General features: G+C 47.8%; 1 protein-coding gene across 5 annotated transcripts in view; it reads right to left on the bottom strand.

The window, feature by feature from the left end:
* Nucleotides 1-18,853, bottom strand: part of immp1l (inner mitochondrial membrane peptidase subunit 1) — a 202,684-nt gene that overhangs the window by 102,612 nt on the left and 81,219 nt on the right. For all 5 annotated transcript variants that reach the window (XM_038807873.1, XM_038807872.1, XM_038807876.1 and 2 more), the window contains one exon: nt 6,391-6,530. In XM_038807873.1, coding sequence (XP_038663801.1) covers nt 6,391-6,495 — 105 coding nt within the window. In that variant the 5' untranslated portion in view covers nt 6,496-6,530. The remainder of the gene's footprint in view (nt 1-6,390; nt 6,531-18,853) is intronic.

Here is an 18,853-nt window from a genome sequence, read left to right as displayed (position 1 = left end):
GATTGGCCACACTAAACTGTCCCTCAATTGGAAAAAATTATTGGGTACACTAAATTAAAATAAAATAACTCCTTTTTACTGTAAGCCAATAGAAGTGTCAATCATTCAAACGCTTTAAGGTATCAATAGCCTAAACTGCAAGTACTTAAAACCTCCTTTTCTTGTGCAAATAACCACAGTAAAAGACAGAAGAGATCAGGGAGCCAGAGCTGTCAATCAAGCAATATTCTCCCTGGGGCTCAGGTATTTCATTACTCTAATGGATGTCTGGGTTTACAGACAAGCTTCATAATACATACTTGGCTTTGGTTTCTTCGTTCGAGCCAGACTGACAATCAGCGTATGAGATCTAGGCAATTAACTCACTAAAAATAATTGTCTGATCCCTGCAAATTTGAAATGAGGTTTGACTGATTTTTGGAAGGCGAATTTTCTAAAAAAGTGGCGAAGTGTAATTTTCAGTGTAAAAAATCTGTGTGAATCTCACCAGCGCGTTCTGGATCATTGGACTATTAGAAAGAAAGCTTTTGCTCATGTGAAAAAGGCCACGTCTGAGGCGCAAAATGTCTGATTCACCCGCCTCAGGGGTCATTGAGTACTTGTGGTCACTGCAGCATGGTAAGCACAGTGGGTAGCACTGTTGCTTTACAGCGCCAGAGTGCCAGATTCGATTCCCGGCTTGGGTCACTCTGTGCAGAGTCTGCACGTTCCCCCTGTGTCTGTGTGGGTTTCTTCCGGGTGCTCCGGTTCCTCCCACAAGTCCCGAAAGACGTGCTGTTAGGTAATTTGGACATTCTGTGTACCCGAACAGGCGTTGGAATGTGGTGACTAGGGGCTTCTCACAATAACTTCATTACAGTGTTAATATAAGCCTACTTGTGACAATAAAGATTATTATTATTTAAACAGCTCCGCATCACTTTTGATCTCATTCGAGCCTAGAGGATGGCAGCTGGAAAACCAGCTCCCAGATTTTCGGAGGGGGATGTCACTCAATTTCTGGATGCCATGGAGAGGAGGAGAAGTGAGCCACAATTTACCCACGGATTGGCAGGAAGCCCTCCAGCAAGGTAAACAATCCTGACCAGGGAGATGGTGGTAGCATGGTCAGTGCCAGCAACCTGACCAAGAGATCGGGGCTCAATGTAGAAAAAAGATGAATGACCTATCACGGATGTGAGGGTAGATGCTCCTGTCACCCTTGGTACCTCACCTTTCCAACAATCACCAGAATATCACCTTGAACCCAGGTGCCACTACCTTACAGGCCCCCAGCTCAGACCTCCCAGCATTATCCTCAAACCAGCCACCCCCCCACAATTACCAGCCCTCCCTGTTTAAGCGCAGTGCCCACACACGCCAGGTGTCATCAACCTCTGACCTGCCAGGCGTCCCTGCAGGAGAAGGTTGTCCACAACTACACATAGAGAGACAGAGAGACAGAAATAGCCAGAGAGAGAGCCACAGAGTGCGAGAGCCAGAGAGAATGAGAACGAGAGAGCCAGAAAGGGAGAGAGACAGAGCGAGGGGGCGAGAGAGCGAGACAGACAGACACACATACACAGATGGGCAGTGGAATGCATAAACTAAGGTGAGAGCCAAGGGGTTTGCAGGGGAGGAACAGGAGGAGGGGTCTGCACAGATACAGACGAGTTGGTCAACAACAGAAAAACGAGGAACCACTGCACCTTCATCCAGATGACCAGTCTCAAGTGAGTTTTTTGTTGTCTCAACCCTTGACCAGGCCATATACTAAAACCATTTCCCATCAAACGATGAACCTCAGCTGTCAACCAGCAGTGCCCCCCCTCTCCTCCCCCAGCCACCTGCAACAGCACTTCAGAGGAGATCTCAGAGGAGCACACGGATGATGCATCACAGCTTATCATGGCATCATCCAACATGGCCTTTCAAGCACCTCGGAGAGCAAACCTAGGACAGGCTATCTGGGGAGCACCACATTGCTTCTGATGCACATCAGGTGGAGACAGGAACGTCCAGTGATCGCACAGAAGTTTGCTGGATCCCAGGACTCAGCTGTGCACCAGCCAGGTGACGTACCTCTGGCTACATTTGTCCCTCAGCTGTGGAGATGCAAAGGCAGAGCCGGGAATAATAGGTGGGGCTGTCAGAAACATTCCAGCGACTGCAAGGCCAAATGGAGGAACCCCAAAACATTAAGTCGCAGGAGATGTTACCGCCATTGCATGGCACCCGGGCCAACACTGCATTGTGTCTGCATTGGAAGGCTTGGGGCAAGATGTAGGCTCCATTAACTAGATAATTGGGCAACACGATAGCATAGTGGATATGTCTTCACAGCCCTTGGGTCCGAGGTTCAATTCCTGGCTTGGGTCACTGTCTGTGCGCAGTCTGCATGATCACCCAGTGTCTGCATGGGTTTCCTCTGGGTGCTCCGGTTTCCTCCCACAAGTCCCAAAGGCGTGCTGTTAGGTAATTTGGAAATTCTGAATTCTCCCTCTGTGTACTCGAACAGGCGCCGGAGTGTGGCGATGAGGGGATTTTCACAGTAACTTCATTACAGTGTTAATGTAAGCCTACTTGTGACAATAAAGATTATTGTTATTATTAAGATGTCAGACACATAACAGGAGAACTCCAAAGCATGGCTCAGTCCCTCAGCACCATGGCTAAGGGGCTCAACACCATAGTGCTGACAATGGCGGGCCTCCAAGACTGGCAATGCCAGATAATGCTGAGGTTTCTGGAGCTCACTCCAGCTACCCCTCAGTCCCATGGAGTAACCCAGGGGTCCACAAGCACTCAGAGGAGAGGAGCCACTCCTGGTGCCTTCCAACCAGGAGAGCAGACCACTATGATGTACGAGACCCGATGGGGACTGTACTGCAGGGCCTCACCGGACCTAACAAGGCAGTGGAAGTGCATCTTAAGCAGCTTGATGCAGCACTCAATCACATACCGGGTGGCCTGCAAGTGCCTTAAAGGTCACCTGTTGAGCCCTGATTTGACCCTTGGCATAGAAATTTAGGGCAGATGTCACCTTCACGGCCACAGGATTGAGTGCCCTGTTCCTTCACGTGGCTCCAAGTTGGCTAGAATGTCTGTTGAGGCGGAGATTCCTGCGGCACATGTTGTCCGACCAGCCCCATGAAGGACATCAGGGTCCTGTTAACCCTCCCAGCGATCGCTAGATCCTGACTGACGCCATCGGTGGTATCACCTTGTCTTCTGAGAGAGGGCGAGTAACAGTTTGACGTGCTGTTGGAACTTCTTGACCACAAAGATCATGGCCAGTCTTTCCTTTTCAATCGGAGCATACATGCACTATGTGTCAGCCAAGGTTCTCGATGCATAGGCTATTGGCCTCTCTGTCCCATCGTCCATCTGCCCGATGCCATATGGGGAGAGATCACATGTGATTATGAGTATTTTAGAAGGGTCACTGTGTGTTAGCAGCTTAGAGGACAATTATTATTGTTTTACTTTAGCAAATACCTCCTTTTGTGGATTCTTCCATTCCTATTTCTGATGTTTCTTTAAGAGAGCATGGAATGGTGCTGGTATGGTCACCAGGTTTGGAATGAAATTTCACTCTGTCGTATTCTCTGTTGTTGGGACCCGCTTGATAGTATGAACCTTCTCTTCCCCAGTCCTTAGCTACCCGGTTGGGTTCGTCTTCTGGGTCCATGTACAATTTTGCCATGACTTTCTTTCTCTTGGAAAACTCACGGGTATTTTTCCCGGACCTCATACAACCTGCCTGCACCTATTGTAAAAATCCGCTGCCAGTCTAGGCGGAGTTTCTGTAACCAGTCACGGCCCAACAGACTGGGTCCAGTCCCCTGAACCTTAATCGGGACAGGCAATCAAACTGATGCCCATAGGTAACCGGAATCATTGTTGTTCCAATGATGGTTAATGGCTCTCTGGTTTATGCCGCCAACCGTGCTTTAGTGTCCCTTAGACCCAGATGTTGCATCCCCATACAGACTTTCTGGTACATTTGCTGTCTAATGATCGAGACAGCAGCCCATATCTATTTCCATCTCCAGTGGATGACTGTTTACCTGGATGGTGATCTTGATGGGAGTTAATTTTGGTGCTGTAGTGCAATTTAGTTGCATGCAATGATCCTCATCAGGTTGTGCTACCTGGCTCTGGGTAGATGCGTCACCCGACAAAAGCGACTTGCTAGCCGACGGCTCTAATGTTCCCAGCCCTCATGATTCCTGCGACCACGGTGCAGCACTGTTGTAAGACTTCCTACTGGAGCTCAGGAGACATGTCTCTTTGGGCTGCAGGGCTTTTGGTCAATGGGTCTGATGACGATGATGCTCGAGTGGCGACTGGTCCCACAGGCTCTGCTCTTGGGAGGACATTACTCGCTAGAATGGGGGAAGCAGCCAATGCTATTCATCTCCATATCCTGGAGCCCTGAAGTTCTTGGACCCCTTTTTCCATGTTTGCACACAAGAGGAATAATTCCATGGCCCTTTTCAAGTCCAAATAAGGTTCTGCCAATAACATTGAATTGTCATGTTGTTTATGCCACACACGAAGCGGTCTCACATCTCTGGAAGGCATGGCCCATAGTAGCAATGCTCGGCCTGCTTGTGGAGGCACATCAGGAATTCCATGACTGACTCCCCTGGGGTTTGCCTGACCCTGTTGAGGCTGTACCTCTGAACTAATACCGACGGTTTGGGGTCGTAATGGTGTGCAACAATTTCTACCAGCTCAAAGATCTTTGAATCTGGGACCCGTGGGTAGGTAAGGCTTTTGATCATACAAAGTTGGAGCTCCGCAGATTCAGAAGTATTATCTTTTGTCGGTCATCTCCTATAATTGAATTCAACTGAAAAAAAATACCACGTCCGTTCGGCATACTGGGCCCAATCTTCTCCGCCTGTATCAAAAGCCTCAAGTCTCCCAAAAAGTGGTATTTAAACTTGCTCTGATCTTGCTCTTCTGCTGAGGAATTCAAGCGTGGTCCAGACATCTAGAATCGCAACCGTAATTTTTCCTCGTCGCCAGGATAAAATCTTCAGGAATCTTGAGAAAGTTACATAAAGAAAAGTTTATTTGGCAAACAAAAGTAAAGGCCAAAACACGGCATTTAGCACACAAGCTCCAGCCAGGACTACCAATCATGCAAGTCCCAATCTGGGCTTTTAAGCACTAGACCTCCACCCCCCAGCTGGGGAGTTCTTATTCCATGAGCCCTACAGGGAGATCAATGGCGTCATTCCCCGTGGGTCTCATGGGATTATTACATATACTTTGAAGGCTAATGCCTCCTTCATGGCAGGCACTAAGTCTGGCAATGATGCTTACACAGTCCCCCTCGATCTCCTGCATCCAAAGATTTATCTTCAAAACACAAGTTTTCACCCATATGCTTGACTTGAGAATGTGGACAGCCAGTCCTTTTCTTTCAGAGTCTCATCCAGCCAATCCCTTAGGTTGGCCTCCTTCAATCTCATCACACCCTTCCTCCCCACCTCACCACCTTATGAGCCCCACAGCCACAGATACTCTATACCTCCATGCCACTAACAGTTGAATAACTGAGCACTCATTTTCCTTTCCTGACAATACCGCCTGAAGACTATAACAGTGCTCGAGAAACTTAAAAAAAATACACTGCCTGCAGACTTCAGGACAACTAATACAAGTTGGGAGGCCCAACCTGGAGGTCCCTAACCCTATCCCCCAACGCCTTTGAACCACCCTCTGGAGCTGGAATTTACAAGTACTGTGTCTAATACACCCTTGTACATGGTAGAAATGGGTGCTCTTCCTCCCTCTGAGGTCGTGGCACCTGGTTCACATTTTTAAACACCAGTAGTAATTTGCACCCACATGACATCACGCTGGTGGGTGGGGTGATTCAATGAGGTCTGAAGATACAACTTTGAACTCGTTACTTATATTAAAACTCATTCAAATCAGGTTCTCACCCTTCCTGGGCGTGAACCAGATCACATCATCAGGGAGGACCTGGGAAGGTTGTGTTCAGAAATCTCACAGGCCCAAACCTGGTTTTTGGCCTCTCACAATATTTTTTGGCCATTACAGGATTTGCACCCATGGCTAACGGCTTGCAAAATCATGGCAATGATATTTTTATTTTTTTAAATTTAGAGTACCCAATTATTTTTTTCCAATCAAGGTGCAATTTAACGTGTTCAATCCACTGCTCATCTTTGTATTGTGGGGGCGAAACCCACGCAAACACGGGGAGAATGTGCAAACTCCACACGGACAGTAACCCAGAGCTGGGATCGAACCTGGGACCTCAACGCCGTGAGTCTGCAGTGCTAATCACTGCGTCACCGTGCTGACCTCTCATGGCCATAATATTAAGGAATACAACAATTTATTATAAAGAAAGCCAAAAAAGCATACCATGACAATTTCTCCTAAGTATTCAAAGGCACAGTGGGCAATACAGCCATATTGAATAGTAAAGCCTGCAAATCCCAGCACCTTGCCAAAGTATCTTCCTAACATGTTAGTTCTCCTTCACAGAAATGATCGCCAGAAACCTGAAAGAAAAAATATAATACTGTCAAGTCACTGCAGAAATACTTCAAGAACATCAGGGGCGAATTCTCCGTTTGGGTGAACATGATCTCCCTCCAGAGATGAACCGCCACTGATTTGCTGGGAGTGCAAATCTAGAAGCGATTCACAATCTCTTGCCATGCAAATTTAAGCATGGCGGGGATCTCGTGAATCCAGTTATGGGCTGGCGTTTTGAGCAGACAGCTCAATAGAGGTCCAGCGGCTGATCCTCACCCCCCTCCGCAGATCAATTCTCCCCCCCCCCCCCCCCCCCCCCCCCCGTTCATCAACGGTAGGAGGGATTGGCAGCTTCCACACACATCCTGTTGTCTGGATTGTTTAATTAATCTCCCTTTGCTTGAGTGGAACTCAAGTAGTCAGCTGTGAAACTAAGAGCAATGTTTGTAAATATCTAGATTTGATAGCTCCTGGACCACATCAAAGAGCATTAAGTGTTCTCACTTCCTCTTTTTCTGTGGAAGCTGTCAATCACAGACTATTGAAATCAATTTCATATAGATACCAATGAAAGGCTTGCAGATCAAAGATCTAAGGGGGTTTAAACGCAGCTGACTGGTTTTCTCTTTCCAAGAATTTATAGGTGCTGCTTCCTCTGCCTGAGTCAGCAGATGTTTTAAAGCAGTGATTTTCTTTCACCGTCTTTGTCTGGACTGCCCTCTAGCTTCCAGGCAGGGGTCCCAAATGGGGGTATTCCAGGCAGGGGTTTGTGTAATTGAGATGCCCATGGTGGGGGGACTCTCTTATGGGGGGGCTTCCAGGCAGGGGTTTCTGCTGGAGGGGTGGGCTGGATTTGTATTGTGGCGGGGGGGGGGGGGGGGGGGGGGGGGGGGGGGGGGAAGAAAAGACCTCTGGTGGATTTTGTTGGCAAATCCCTTAAAAAGAGTTACCCCTTTGGCCCACCGCATCAGGACCACGCTTGTAAATACTCACACCAATTCTCGTTCACGCGAATCCCGACTCAGAGAATATGGTGCTCAGCCCGTTAATAGGATGCAAATGGGTCAAAATAGCTCATTTTTAATCTTCACTGACACAGGGCACGAGCCTCGATATCACCACCCGCGGCGGACCGGAGCATTGGTGGGTGCTGATCCCGTCTTTTGCCCGATACTGGATTCTCTGCTGCTTCCAGAACTCCGCTACCGATGGATGAATACCCAGCCCCAGTTATGTTTACTTTTGGATTGATTTCAAATTGAATTTGAAATCATACCCAAGTATAGCAATTATTAGTAAGAGGCAGAAACCTTAATAAAACTGCATAAATTTTCAATAGTAAATATTAATGCCTCGGAGGTATGAATTTCTGGGTCAACTGAGACAACAGAAGTGTCCACTTCCAGTGAAAATATGGTAGGTTGCAGTACACGTATAGATGCATATATTTAACATATTCATCCGACATTCCTCTGTCTCTATATTTTGTCTGAGGGTTTAACTCGTTCAATATCAAAAGAGCTAATATCTTTGTTAAAATGCTTTCAGCATTTGTACAAGTTATTTACTGTGTGGAAACACATTCAAGTCACATCACCAACAATCCTCAACAGCAAGTTTGTATTTTAACTGGGTAGCCATTCTGACCATCAATTCTAAGACATTAGTATGTTGTAACTAAAATGACATTTAAAAACTTGTTTGAGTAAAACCATGTATTGCATCAAAAGTTGTTCAAAGCAAATTTAAAAAGCACACAGTAGAAGGGAAACAGACTAACCTCTATTAAGTGTCAAAATCATGTACCAGTGGCACAGCACGGATAATACTGTAACATGTCAGGGCATTAATGTCACAGAATTTACTAATGATAATCTAATCATACATCAGTAAGTAGCGTTCCAGACTGTGACCGATCAATATTCGCAAATGCACTGAGCGGCTAAAATCAAACCTGCATTTCTAACTATAGCAGTGGCAGCAACAAGACAACAGTTAGCAAGAAAGTGAAAAAAGACTTGAAGGAATTGAGCAACAGCCAACGAGGAAGAGGTTTTAATTCCTAAAATGTATGCTGCACATGCTTTCCACAAACATGCACATAATCACGAGTTAATTCCTGGTTGAAAATGAACAGGATAAAATAATTCCCTCATCAGAGTTGATTTCTACTGTTTTTGTGCAGATCGCAGTCAGGATTCAATATATTTTTTCAAGTTTGAAGAACGTTCTAGATTATGAACAGACCAACAAACTAAACATAATGGGCGGGATTATCCATTCACAGGGCGACCGTCAGGTTGACGGCCACTGGGAGTGGGTGTTCTCCCACCATATCCCCATGGTTCCTGGTGCACCATGATCCGGCAGATATGTCACACTGTCCCCCATGCTCAGCTGGAGTCTTCAACGGCATGCCTGGTGCGGCAGGTCCTCGAATAATGGGCGCTGCCGGTACACATGGCGTGGTGTCTTCTTCCCACCTCCTCCTCAGCCTGTTGGGTGGTCAGCTCTCCATCCTCACCAGCTGGCCCCTGTTCCTCTGCGACAGGCTCTGCTGCTGCAGTGTTCTCCACGAGCAGCTCTTCCTCGTACACCCTCCGTGCATTCCACAGGAATGCAATGGCTGGGATGAAGGTCACCATTCCTAGTTGGATTCCAAAGAGCATTGTCTGCAGGAGCTGAAAGACAGAAATGTTAGCATGGTGCATACTCCTGAGCCCAACCAAGTCCACCAAACTACACGGTGATCCTGGCCTGCACTGCAGCCCTGGCCCCGGTGGTGTCCGGCACCGCGGGGGCCTCTGACCCTGCCATGCATCCCTGCCGGCAGTGGTTGGCACTACCAATGCCAGCAATGCGCTCTGCGGCCCCCATCTGGCACCCTACTTTAGGGGTTACAGTGGGCGTTTACTTGTGTGGGCTGGATGATGCCCTGACGGCACGTGCCATCCAGTTGTTGGTGCAGGGGGTTGACGTGTTGGTGGTTTGGAGGTGGGGGGTTGCGGGGAACCAATACGTCCGGTGTCATTCTGCGTATCCACAAAGAACAATACAGTACAGGAACACCCGCTCCCAGTGGCCGTCAACCTGACGGTCGCCCTGTGAATGGATAATCCCGCCCATTATGTTTAGTTTGTTGGTCTGTTCATAATCTAGAACGTTCTTCAAACTTGAAAAAATATATTGAATCCTGACTGCGATCTGCACAAAAACAGTAGAAATCAACTCTGATGAGGGAATTATTTTATCCTGTTCATTTTCAACCAGGAATTAACTCTGATTATGTGCATGTTTGTGAAAAGCATGTGCAGCATACATTTTAGAAATTAAAACCTCTTCCTCAGTACAGTTCCTGTATTGTTCTTTGTGGATACAGGAATTAACTCTGATTATGTGCATGTTTGTGGAAAGCATGTGCAACATACATTTTAGGAATTAATATTAGGAATAACAAACACAGGGAGAATGTGCAAACTCCACACGAACAGTGACCCAGAGCCGGGATCGAACCTGGGACCTCGGCGTCGTGAACCTTTTTGGATACTTAACGGCAAGTTAGCATGGCCAATTAATAACCTGCACATTATGGACTGTGGGAGGAAACCAGAGAACCCGGAGGAAACTCACGCTGATACGGGGAGAATGTGCAGGCCCGCACAGACAGTGACCCAAGTCGGGAATCGAACCTAGGACCCTGGAGCTGTGAAACAATTGTGCTAACCACTGTGCTACCGTGCCGCCCCTTAAAGGTCGCTAACGTACCCACCTCACCTGGCAGTGCATTCCAGGCCACCACTACCCTCTGTATAAAACACTTCCCCGCACATCTCCAATGAAGCTTTGCGCAGGTGAAGAGACACATCCTGAGTGAGTAAGACACATCCAGGGTGGGAATTGGAACTTGGTCATTTGGCGCAGTGAGGTAATCCGGAAAGGTAAATGGTAAATCTAATTTTGCTGTTTTTCAGTTAAAAGTGCAGTGTGTAGCTTCGTGTCTGATTGGCTGAAGCTGCCCCCCACCCTAATTGCTGAGAGGCAGTTATCTGTCAGTCACCTGAAGCCTGCTTAGTGGTGCAAGGGTGTACATTGTATTCTTCTGTTTGAAGCTTAAGTAACTGAGTCACCCTTGTTAGCTGAGTTCTGTATAAAAGACTGACAGAAAGTGCAGTAAGTAAGTTTTGCACAGGTGAAGGAGACACAGCCGGAGTGAGACACATCCAGAGTGGGAATTGGAACTTGGTAATTTGGTGCAGTGAGGTAATTCGGTGCAGAGTGGGAGAAGGTGTTTTTCCCGACCGTTTTGTTCTCTTTCTTCTAGCCTGTAACTTTTAATCTGCAGGGAGAGAACCAGAGAGCACCCTAGGAAGGTAAGGGAAGGGGCTGGTTTAGCTCAGTGGGCTAGACAGTTGGTTTGTGATGCAGAACAAGGCCAGCAGCGCGGGTTCAATTCCCGTACCAGCTGAGAATTCGGAATTCTCCCTCTGTGTACCCAAACAGGCACCAGAATGTGGTGACGAGGGGCTTTTCATAGTAACTTCATTGCAGTGTTAATGTAAGCCTACTTGTGACAATAAAGATTATTTAATTGTAATTTTAAGTGATTTTATTACCTTTTCAAATTGTGTGTGTGTGTAGTTAGGGGGGGGGGGGTGTTGCTATATTTATCTAGTTATAAATATAGCGGTCAATATGGTCGCCTTCCTTAATCCTAATTATGTTTGCTCGAGAGTCGGCAGGTATCTTTCGATACTGCCACAAGGATCAAACCCAAATACTGATTAAAGAACCAATGCACCAGTTAGTTAATTCAAAGTCAATACTATTTATTTACACATACAGTAATATCTACTCATGCACAAAATACCACAAACTAAACTATCTCTAATGCTAACGCCTATACTTAACTTCGGGTGCTCACTCAGTCAGAGGAACCATGGCCGTTGTTCAGATCTGAGGCTATTGTGTTCGAAGAGGTAACAGGAGAACAGCTAAGATTGTCCATCTGATAGCGAGCGTTGAACTTGGACTTACTTGCTTCTGGTGCAGCTGGTGGACGGGTCTCTCCGCTTTGAGAGTCGAGTCCAAGAGAGCGATTCTCTCTCGGGGGGCTTCTTCTTATACCTGAAGGGGCTTCGCGCGCTTTTGGGCGGGCCTTGAACTTGGCCCCGCTTAATTGTATCGTATCTTAATCACTCGTATTGATCTTGACCAATAAAAGGGGTGGGTGCCCTGATGGCTGGGCGTGTCCTAGGTGGCCTTGCTTTGTTTACGCTTTCGGTTTAGGGAACTGGCGACGGGGTGTCTGGAGCAAGATCAGTTGCTTGAGTGTCTTTCCTTTGTTCCCGGAGATTGGGGGGGGGGGGGGGGGGGGGGGAGACTAAGTGACATCACAGTAAAGCTGTGACCTGATTGGCTGGTTGGGAATCTGTTAAATTTGAAAAAAAAAACATTGCAAAAAAATGTAATTGATTAACTAGATAGTGGAGTAACTATACCCGAGGGCAGAGATTGGAATTTAGCATTTAATTTTACAGTAAAAATCATCTAGCGTCAGGGCCATATAGTTAATTGTAACTGCATCTAACAATAATTCAAGTGTTTATTTTAAATTACTTAGTGCTTAAATGTCACTCAGCGGGTGCAGTGCTCCAACTGTGAGATATGGCAGATCTATGACGTTTCTAGCGTTCCGGTCGATGACATCTGCAGCAAGTGTAACCAATGGCAGCTCCTCACAGACTGCGTGGTTCTGTTGGAACAGCAATTGGATACACTTAGGAGCATGCAGGTGGTGGAAAGTGTCATAGATAGGAGTTACAGAGATGTGGTTACACCCAAGGTGCAGGTGACCACCAGAAGGGCCAGGCAGTCAGTGCAGGAATCCCCTGTGGTTGTCACCCTCTCGAACAGGTATACCGCTTTGGATACTGTTGGGGGGAATAGCCTGTCAGGTGAAAACAGCAGCAGCCAGAGCAGTGGTACCATGGCTGGCTTTGATGTTCAGCAGGGAGGGTCAAAGTGCAGAAGAGCAATAGTCACAGGGGACTCTATAGTCAGGGGCACAGATAGGCGCTTCTGTGGACGTGAAAGAGACGCCAGGATAGTATGTTGCCTCCCTGGTGCCAGGGCCCAGGATGTCTCCGAACGGGTAGCGGGCATCCTGAAGGGGGAGGGCAAACAGACGCACGCCCGCCACACAAGCACGCACACGGACACACACACACACGCTATGTCTGGGTGGATTCCCAGGTGGGTACATCAAAAGTGGAGGTGGCCTGTTGCGATTTTCGCCCTGTGGCTTGGGTTCCCTCCAGAATGACCTGGCTGTCCTCTGGAGTGACTGGGCTTGGATGGCTGATATCCGGGTATCCCAAGTGTTGTGGTGCTGCCCATCGGATGCGGCAGGGGCGGGGGGGGGGGGGGGGGGGGGGCAGTGTGAGGTGCTGTGATGTTCCAGCACCTCCCCTGCAGCACCTCATCCTCCCTCGAGGATGCCCGATGGCCCCCGGGAAACTCTGTGGGATGGGGGTGCAACTGGAGTGTTCTCCTGGGGCTCTCCCGCCACCTGGGGGGGGGGGGGGGACATAGACACTGGGACCCAGGCAGCAGAGCGAGTGGGAAGCTGGTGGCCTTCGTGGCAAGGGCACCCAACCATGGCGACCGGTATGGGTGCTGGAATATGGTGCAGGGTGGGGAGTGAGAAGACTGCCGGCGGGTGGGGGGGGGGGGGGGGGGGGGGGGTTTGACAGGTGCTGGGAACAGAGGCTGGTTCTGCCGACTCTCTCTGGCAGCCCGGAGGAGGTCGTGCAGCTTTTTCCAGCACTACTGATCAGTCCTGGCAGTGGGGCCTATGGCGCTCACTACCACTTGCGCCCAGTCAACGGCAGGGGGTTGCAGCCTCCTTCTCAACTCGGGGAATATGGTGGCCCGCCTCTTATCCACGGCATCTAGCAAGGTCTCCAACTCACCGCCTGCTAACCGGGTGCCACTCCCCATGCTGCCATCTTGTTGGCTGGATGACTGTGTGTGGAGAGTGAAGTGCTAATATGCGGCTTCAGCTCCTCAGCCTCTCGAGTGGCAATCCCGAGTCCTGCGAATCAGACACCATTTTTCATTGTGTTATACGTGGCGCCGGTGCTAGCCCATTAATGGATATTGAATTGCTCTAGGTACGAATTTAGTTGACATCGAAGTCCACCGATTCAGTACGGTTGTTAACACTTTCAAAGAATCCGCCGAATACCTTTCAAACTAGGGGACATAACACTTATTTTATTAGCTTCATTGGCAACTATTGGATCACCCATGGAATTACTTTTGCTAAGTTACAGAGTATGATGCCTCCATTTACTGTCTCTAAAGCCCTTCATGTTGTTTTTCAGCCAGTCTCTTCCAATTTTGTCTGTGCTGGTCATCTCAGCATTCAACGCTTTTCTCTATGTTCTTTTCCTTCTGCCCCATTTCTTTTTAGGTAGGAAGTATAGGAGGCATGGCGAGAAATAGAGATGTTGTTGGGTGTAAATCAAATTTTTACAATGTGATACCCAAGGCTGCCAGGGTGAAATTGGCTTTTGTTGGTCACACAAAACTGGTCTAGGAAAATATTTTACATTTTCATTTTGCACACTGTCCAATCTTCTTATCCATGGAAAAAAAATGCTGCAATTCCCCATCACCTACTTTGACTCCATAATTAACTTTTTGCTCTTTTATGCCCTTATTTCACAAACCCAAAATATTATTGACCATTTCTATGGCTCACCTACCTGCACTTAAATATTTAGGAATTATAGATTGTAACCTCTATGTCTTTCAGTTTCTCCACACCATTAATCATTATTCCATTCTGGTTCATACATTCCTTCTTTCCTGTTTCGTCACTCTAGAATGAAGACCATCAAAATCGGGGACTTGTCAGTCTTGAGTTTTAATCATTTTTCAGTATCCGTTTCCCTTGTGATAGTAATTGTTTCTCGTCCCTCCCTCCCCAATTTCACCTCTTGATTTACAATTATTTCTAGGATATTATTTGTGTCTTCTACAGTGAAGACAGATGCAAAATATCTGTTCAATGCATCTACCATTTCCGTATTTTCCATTAGTGTGCCCCCAGACTCTCTCTCGAGGTCTAATGCTCACTTAGTTACTCTTTTTCCTTTTTAAATACCTGCAAAAACTCTTACTACCTGTTTTCATATTTTGAGTTAGCTTTCTCTCGCACTATAATTTCACCCTCATATATTTAAGTCCATTTTGCTGTTTTTAATATTCCGTCCAGTCTTCTGGCCTACTGCTACTCTTTGCAGAATTATTTGCTTTTTCTTTCAATTTAATACTATCTTTAACATCCTTATTTAGCCATTGATAGTGTGTCCTTACTCTAGAATCGGTCTTTCTCACTGGAATGTATCTTCGATCAGTATTTTAAAATAACTCTTTAAATATTTTCCACCGCATCTCTACTGACCTATCCCTTAATCTAATTTCCCAGTTCACTTTTAGTTAGTTCTTTCTTCATATCCTCATCATTGCCCTTAAGTTTAAAACACTAGGCTAACCCTTCGCTGCCTCAAACTGGATGCGAAATTCAATTACGTTGCGATCACAGCTCCCTAGAGGCACTTTTACTATGAGGCCATTAATTAATCCTGTCTCATTACACATTACCAGATTTAGAATAGCCCGATCACTGATTAGCTCCAGAATACTCTGCTCTAAGAAACTGTCTCGAAAATATTTCATGGATTCATCTTCCAAACTACCTTTGACAATTGATTCTTCCAGTCTATATGTAGATTAAAATTATTCATGATTAGTTCATGGAGAGACAAGTTCCTCTGCAGCTCAGAGAAGATGTCCCGAACCCTGGCACTGGACAGGCAACACTGCTTTTGGCTGCAGAGAACTGTTTTTATCCCCGATTATTCTGTCCCCTGCTAGCACTACATTCCTTTTAACTCCTCTACTGGAATGGCTTCCTGTACCACGATGCCATGGTTAGAACAAAGAACATATAGTGCAGAAGGAAACCATTCGGCCTATTGAGTCTGCACCAAACCACTTAAGGCCTCACTTCCACCCTATCCCCGTACCCAATAACCCTAACTAACCTTTTTTGTCACTAAGGGCAATTTATCATGGCCAATCCACCTAACCTACACGTCTTTGGACTGTGGAAGGAAACCGGAGCACCTGGAGGAAACCCATACAGACAAAGGGAGAACGTGCAGACTCCGCACAGACAGTGACCCTGGAATCAAACGTGGGACCCTGGCGCTGTGAAGCCACAGTTCTATTCACTTGTGCTACCCTTAGCTCGCTCATCCACCCCGAATCCCCCCACTCTCATCCATACAAGCTGAAAGAACCTCAAACCTGTTGGAAAGTTGCAAAACGGAATCTCCTTCACGTCTGGCTTCTGGGTCCCCAGATCTGCATCAGTCACACTTTCCTAACCCTGACCAAATCAGACGATTCTATCCCCAGGAGTGCGACCACCTCCTGGAGCAAGGTACTCAACTAACTTTCCTCCTCCTGGGTGCATTGAAGTGTCTGCAGCTCTGCCTCCAGCTCAAACGGTGCCCATGAGTTCCCACATTCCATAGCTGCAACATTTCACCTGCCTTGCCATCTTTATAGCATTTTAATTAATTACTTTACTTTACTGATTTAATTTTAATTAATGTCTCTACTTCTGTGCTGTAGACCCGGCAGACAACAGGTTTCATCGAATTTACAGTGCAGAAGGAGGCTATTCGGCCCATCGAGTCTGCACCGGCCCTTACAAAGAGCACCCTACTAAAGCCCACATATCTACCCTCTCCCCATAACCCAGTAACTCCCACTTAACATTTTATTTGGACACTAAGGGCAATTTAGCAAGGCCAATCCACCTAACCCGCACATCTTTGGACTGTGGGAGGAAACCGGAGCACCCGGAGGAAACCCACGCAGGCACGGGGAGAACGTGCAGACTCTGCAAGACAGTGACCCAGCCAGGAATCGAACCTGGGTTCCTGGAGCTGTGAAGCAACTGTGCTAACCACTATGCTACCATGCTGCCCTTTGTGTGCTCATAACAGTGGGACCAGCGAGTGTGAAGTTTGAAGATTAGGTGGGCCAGTATTAAGTTCAATAATATTCTAATAATTCTGTTTATCTAGAAATCTCCAAGCTTCAGAAGTGATATGTTTTGAGTGTCTCAATTCAGATGAAATGGAAAATAGAGCATAAGTAATAAAACATTCTGGGGTGGTGTGATTTGAATTCAAGGCCATGTAGTTTACTGCTGCTGGGACAACAGAAGAGGATGAAAGAAGACTTGTGTGTATGTAAGGAAGTATTTGGGGAGGTATGTGCAAGATCTAGAGTCACAGGAGCAGCAGTCAGAAGCTGATACGTTTGAAGGTTTAAGATTTCAGGAGTTGCATGAAGCTGGATTAGACTAGGGGAGCGATTTAATGGTTAAGCCGTTAAATCGCAGGAAAGGCCAAATCGGAGAACTGCGCCAACGCCCACCGGTTTGTGATCTAACCGGCTCATTCCCGTTGGCATAGTCAGGATCCCGCCATAGCGTAGTGAGAAATGAATAATCACCACTTAAGCCCAATCTCCATATAATTAATGGGAGCGACCCCCTATCTCACAGCCTCCCATGATCTAACAATCTCCTCTGCAAGTGGTCATGCGGGCACTGATTAGTACACCTTTTTAAAAATGTGAAGGTGGCGGAAAGGTTGCTGCAGAGGTCTGAGGAAGTGAGTAGCCATTTTCGCTCACAGGAAAAGAGCCAGGGGCACTGGGATTGCTACACCGGTCATTGTAAGGGAGCCACCGGGGAGCTACCCGTGGCCTAGGCTAGGTGACTCAGCGCCTGCGCGTCCATCCTACCAACCCTTGGACCATGTGGTCCTCTTCAAGGGGCAACCCCAGCCCGCTTGCCCACCGACCAGCCATGACTCTCACTGACCACAGAGGCCTCTGGCCGTGTGGCAGAGGGCTAATGCAGAATTGGCAATCGTAGTTAAGTGAGCACTTCTCATATCCCAGGTGGATCCCTGTGGGTAGACTTGCCATGTAGCATGTGGGGGTTATTGCCAAGCATCCCAATCAGACTGTGATGCCTGAACACTCTGCCTGAACTCTGCGGGAGGCAACACTTAAGGCACAGTGGTCAACATCCGAACATTCAGGGGCTGGTCCCCAGCACCAGGTGGGGCATCTATGATCTCCAGGATCACCATGTCCGGAGTGATGGGACATGGGATTGGTGCTTGGCCTGCATTGCGGAAGAAAGTGCCAAAGGCATCATATTGGTCGAGGTCAATGATTTTAAAAATTTGTGCGTGTCTCTAACTGTCCCAATCCCCCGATGGTGCCGCCCCACACTCCCAGACCATCCCCCATTCCTTCCACTCCCCACAATGCGCCCAATCCTCCTTGCACCCTCTCACCCCATGCCCTCTCAGTGATCTTCGATCTGCTTAGTCTTCTGTGCCCCACAGCTGCGTCCACATATGTCCCCAGGATGCACATCAGAGGTGGAGGCAGCCTGCTGCTTGCTGCACCCCGTGGCCTTTGATGCCCTTGCCAGGCGTTCTTTTGGGCCCGAGGGCACAGCACACCTTCTGGCGGCACATGCCCCACCGTACCACACTGTTCCGGGTGTTGACTCCGAGACGCACCGTTGTCAGATGGAGTGGGTCTCGGGGGAGCGGGTGGCCACCGTTGGTACCCGATACCCCCCGCTCCCAGTCGGTGCCCATAGGGCCCTGGAATCACCTCGGAAAAGAAAGAGAATTCTTTACCCCAGGGGTGCATGAATCCCCACGGATTCACCCCTCCTATCTCCTTCATAAACGCGAGCAACGCCTTCGCCACTCCTGTAGTAGCCAATGACTTTGGTTTAGAATGGTCAAGCTTCAGGTCTAATGCACAATTCAAACCTCCCATAATCAGCTGGTGCGTGTTCGAATCCGGTATTGAGGCCAGCAGCTTTCTTACAAATGCTATAATAGCCCATTCTGGGCATATACATTTACCAGTATCACTAGCTTACCTGCCAGTGTCCCAGTGACTATCACATACTTACCCCCTGATCAGCCACCACCTCGACCACCAGAAAACGGACCCTTTTGTTAATTAAAATTACTGTCCCCCGGGCCCTACTGTCAAAGCCCGAATGAAAGACTTGGTTCACCCATCCCTTCCGGAGCCTGGTCTGGTCCCTCACCCGCAAATTGGTCTCCTGTAAAAGCACCACATCAGCCCTCAAATTCTCAGGAGAAACCTTTCGATCTTTTCGTTGGACCTCCTAATTCCCTAACGCTCCAAGTGACGAGCC

The sequence above is a fragment of the Scyliorhinus canicula genome, chromosome 9, assembly GCF_902713615.1.
Source record: "Scyliorhinus canicula chromosome 9, sScyCan1.1, whole genome shotgun sequence".
Lineage (NCBI taxonomy): Eukaryota > Metazoa > Chordata > Chondrichthyes > Carcharhiniformes > Scyliorhinidae > Scyliorhinus > Scyliorhinus canicula.
Note: the sequence above shows the minus strand (reverse complement) of the source record. Positions and strands in the feature narration are given on the sequence as shown.